The following is a 4,774-nucleotide window of genomic DNA, read 5'->3' on the forward strand; positions in this document are numbered from 1 at the left end:
AAGTTGATAAGAAACAATAATTCTAGGTCAAACACAGCGAACGCGTCCGTCATCGACGAAACATGTGAAACTTGAACTTGCGCCGATGATAAGCTATGCCGAAGGTGAAACAGAACGAATACGAATCGAAGAGAAAAAAAAAAAAGAAAAAGAAAACAAGTCAACAGTTTACTCGTACATACGTGTTTCCCGAGACCGAGAAAATAAAATGATTGGATATCGAGTAAAAATCGTATCGCGACGCGCTACTTGTTTCAAGTACAACGAACGAGGTGCGGGTTATAAACGTATCCTTATCGCTGTCGCGCGGAGAAATCGTAATAGAGCAACAAAATCACCTCATTAGGGCTGGTATGAAATGCACTTGAATAATTTCAAGAATAAAAAAACGCGCAAAAAATATTTGAAAAGAAATGAAACAAGAAATATTGATGAAAAAAATACCGGAAATCTCTCACTTTCGAAATTTTACATCACATACGGGCATGTGTATCACATATATTGTATACACGTACGACAATAAATGACACGGGTGTACGTACAGGTGATTGTAGAAATCAGCGATGATTTTTTTTTCGTTTTTTAATCTTATTTGTTCTACGTTCGATTATACTCAATTACGTCGTCGATTGAAACCTACGATTTTTTTTTCCATCTCTCTTCGTACGTCGAGAGAAAAGGATCGATCGTATATCGACATTCTGCACGTACGACGTAGCGTCCGTCGTCCTTGCGTTGTGTGAAAATCTTTCAATCTTTCTGGATCACAGTCATTCAATGAGGTTATTAACGATGCGCGGTCAATTTCTCGGTTAGATTTTCTAAACAACTGGTATCTCTCCATTGGTTTGATTGACGGGACGCAAACCACCTCGATAGAGGACGTCGAAAATATGTGCATAGATTGTTAACCATGAGGTCGTTAACGACTCGCTCTTGCGGTGCATAAAATGAGATACTCGCTTTCCGCTATAAATATATATCTATATGTACAACCTGCGTAAGCACGGTTATTATTTTACGATACATTAATAAATTAGCGATCCGATTCCAGAGCCCCGTTGACCCGGACAACGAGGGGCGGTGGATTGACAGCCGGTGAAATAAAATGGAGAAATGAGAGGAAGAAAAAAAAAAAAGAAACAAACTGAAATAAAGATGAGAAAAATGAGAGAAAAATAAAATGGCGAGTGTAATTGATCGAGGGAAAGAGAGTGAACCAACGGAGGGGATATAAGCCGATCTTTTCATCCATCCACTCTCAGTTTGTTATGCATTTCACGCGGTGTACGTCGGTGCGCGATTATCGGTCCGCTATTTCAATTAGCGACCAGATTTTCCAAATGTATTAGGAATCAATTATGGATAATCGTCGACTAATTTTTCAAGTAATTCTTCAATATTATCGTTCATCTTCTTTCGTTGAAAATCATCGAGAATACAATCGGTTTCGTTTGTATGCTGCATATATATTGACGTTGTGTTTTTTGCTTGCAGATCATCTTTCTCTTGATGATCGTCACCACGTCTGACACTCTGTTTTTCCAGCAGTGAGTATTTTTTTTTTTTGCTACTCTTACGATACGACGATCGATCCTCCCGCTATATTAACCGTTGTTCGGATATATTTACGTACACGTGTACTTCCGGTACGTGCACCTATAATACCTATGTGTACCCTAAATTGGCGAATCGAGGTTTGCCAATAAATTAACCAAATCTGAACGCGCTAATTCTAGTTAACCGCAATGTGGGCTTTGATCGGTCGTCTATTTACCGGGTTCAAAAGTTAGAACCTGTACGCATATATGTACGTCACAGATATATCGAACTATCGATCTATGTACTTTACGCTCACACAAACTGAAAGATTATCGGCAAATATTTTACTAATTTGAAAATTTTACACGTACTCCGCGGTTGGATTCTGATTTTCGTTCGTCAACGCGGCACGAACACCTGTAACGACAAAAACAAGGAATAGGTACCATATTTTTAAATTTTTTGTTTCCTTTTACCTTTCATGAATACCGAAGTCCGAAAAATGGTCTCACGGACTTTCTACGATCCATAAAGGAGAAGAAAGAAAAATTCATAAAAAAATCACACGAGGACATTCACCACTATCATCTTCACTATTACCCGGTGCCCGTCGACGTTTACCACGAGCCCGTCAAAGCACCGAACAAAGAAGAACTGGAACATTTGCACAGGTACAATTTTTCATCTCTACTCATCTTCGAACGAACGATTCGCTAAAATTCGGGGCTTTTTGTTTTGTTCAGGAAGGAACTCGTGTCCTCGGGATGGACGGACCACGAGTACAAACACGTTCCGGAACCGGAGTTCGTTATTCCCGAATCTTTACGACCCCACGACGTCGAGCCTATCATAGTAAGCGATCCGTGGCCACGTCATATTATCCACGAACCTGTCGAGGATCGTCTCACTTTTCAAGATCAATTGGACATCGCCGGTGAGTGTAACGATCCTCGCTCTTTTTACGCGATTTTTTTCTCCATCGGTACATCCGCGTCGAATTTGCGTCGGATTCATCACGATGGTTTGATTTTTTTCTTTTTTTTTTTTTTGTCGATTTTTTTTCACCGATTCCCGTCGATCCGAATCAGCGATAAGACAGGAGTTCGAGCATCATCCGGGGCACGGACATCGCCAGGAGAAGATCGTTCACGTACCGATAAAATCATCGGTTCCAGAGAATCATCACAAAACGCAGATATCCCTTCACATACCGTTGCATCAGAAGATCGTTATTCACCAACCACGTATCCATAAAGAAGAGAAAAAGGTTCACCCGTTGATCGCGTTCTTTCAGAAACTTCATCAGATAAAAAATTCATTATTTAATTTTTACGGGTCGGGTAATAATGACAAAAATGTTTATTACATACCGTGCGACGACAGAAGCGACAAAAGTTATTCGCCGGCTTCGATAACATCGAAAATCAAATCCACCGATACCTACGCGGCTCTGTACTTCCGTCCGAAAAATTTTTGAAAATACTATTTCGCTATAAGGCTTTATAAAACGGAGTTTTTTTTTTTTACACCAATAGGCCAGATCGATATTGTTCCTATCGTAGATCATTCGCTATTGATCATTGCGTTACGTTATCCTCGCAAATTAACTACTTACTATATTCCATTGAATTGAATAATTGAGGAGTAGGAGAGGTGGCACACATTCGATACGATTGTTCGAGGCTTTCTACAATGTCAACGCGTTCACTTCGCGACCGTATTAAAAGGTGAATGATGAATTATGGAAGATCATAATCGTACAGTAAACTATTCGTGCTCGGTTCGCTTCTACGCGACAAAAAAACTTCTTATAACTGATTCTTTTTTTTTTTTTTTCTCTCAGTCTCCCGACTTCTTTTCTTTTCACTTCAATTATACTTCTTTGTATTGCTTCGATTCTCCGTCCAACGGGTACATTCAATACCATAATGTCTACCGAGCGGAACAACGGGGACCGGCGAAATTACGATGATCCCATTACCCTTGACCAAATTATCATTCTTTTTTTTTTGACAAGTATGAAAAATTCTCTACGAACGAAACAATTTTATTTCGGTCACCTCGTGTATTTCAACAAACTATACATGTAATTCGTCTACCTCTTTCGTTATCTGGTTTGTCAAAAATTTCCCACGAATGATGAAACCAGATACACATTTCTCCACTATACTTCTTCTTCATATAGTTTTTTTTTTTTTTTTTTTTTTTAACGCCACCTTCAAATATCACCCCGATTACTCGTATCGTCCTGTTGAGCGTGCGTCCATTCGTCACGTACACATTGTGCCATACCTATATCTATATACCTAAAACCTATAAATGAAAAAGTTGAGGTTTTGAGCGAAGATAAACGATATCCTTTCTTCGTGGCTAGACATCGCACGGCGGTTTCGGAAGTCGTGAAGAATAAGAGCAAAAAAAGTTTAAACAAAAGACGGGAGAATCGAGCTTTCGAAATGACGTTTGGGGAGACGTACTGTATATACCTACCTATTTTACGGGGTGACGTAAAAATTTATTTGGCAATGACGCATACCGAGCTGACTGTACGGTGCAGCTGCAGCAACAGGAGCAAAACCGATGCGAAGGAATATGAATAGAGGTATACGCTATATCTGTTGGGTATGTAACGGGTCGAAAAATAAAAGATTTTTCAAAACAATAGAAAAAGAGAGAACGATGGGAAAAGAGAAGAAAAGGGAGGAAGTAGTATCCATATAGTACGACCGTAGCGAGCAAGGTTAAAATAAAAAAGCACGGAATAAAAAGTAAAAAGACCACGCGAAAAAAAAAAAAAAAAGAAAGATATTCAGAGACGTATTCAACGACAGGATATGCGAAACTCCGACCGCAGTCGCATGCCATGTCGTAAAATATATTTTCGCTCGAACCAGAGCGAAGGGGTTGTGATAATGATAAAAAAAAAAAAAAAATATTAAAAATTAATCATAAAGAGAAAGGATTTAATGAATAAGATAGAATACACGTAGAGAAGAAAACATTTTTGAATAGGTAGTGAGTCAGTACAGTAAATATATACATTATACGTATACCTACTATATATAATAAGATCCTGGATGTATGTACATACATATCCATATCATACATGTAAATTGAGGGATAAAAATGCGAAATTTAGACAAAAAATTTGTTGGAATAAAAATGATATACCTATGTAATTAGTATTTTCTACTCAAGGACATAAAAAAGAAATGTCTAAATAAATTAAAAG

The 4,774-nt window shown here is 38.4% G+C and overlaps 1 protein-coding gene across 1 annotated transcript; it reads left to right on the top strand.

The window, feature by feature from the left end:
* Nucleotides 1-1,236: 1,236 nt before the first annotated feature.
* LOC125500205 lies at nucleotides 1,237-4,528 on the top strand. Its single transcript, XM_048652044.1, has 5 exons — nucleotides 1,237-1,388; nucleotides 1,498-1,550; nucleotides 2,037-2,213; nucleotides 2,286-2,476; nucleotides 2,631-4,528. Exons 1-5 carry the CDS (start codon nucleotides 1,362-1,364, stop codon nucleotides 3,017-3,019), a joined length of 837 nt encoding a protein of 278 aa, XP_048508001.1. The 5' UTR covers nucleotides 1,237-1,361; the 3' UTR covers nucleotides 3,020-4,528.
* Nucleotides 4,529-4,774: the final 246 nt, after the last annotated feature.

Source organism: Athalia rosae, chromosome 3 (genome assembly GCF_917208135.1).
Source record: "Athalia rosae chromosome 3, iyAthRosa1.1, whole genome shotgun sequence".
NCBI lineage: Eukaryota > Metazoa > Arthropoda > Insecta > Hymenoptera > Athaliidae > Athalia > Athalia rosae.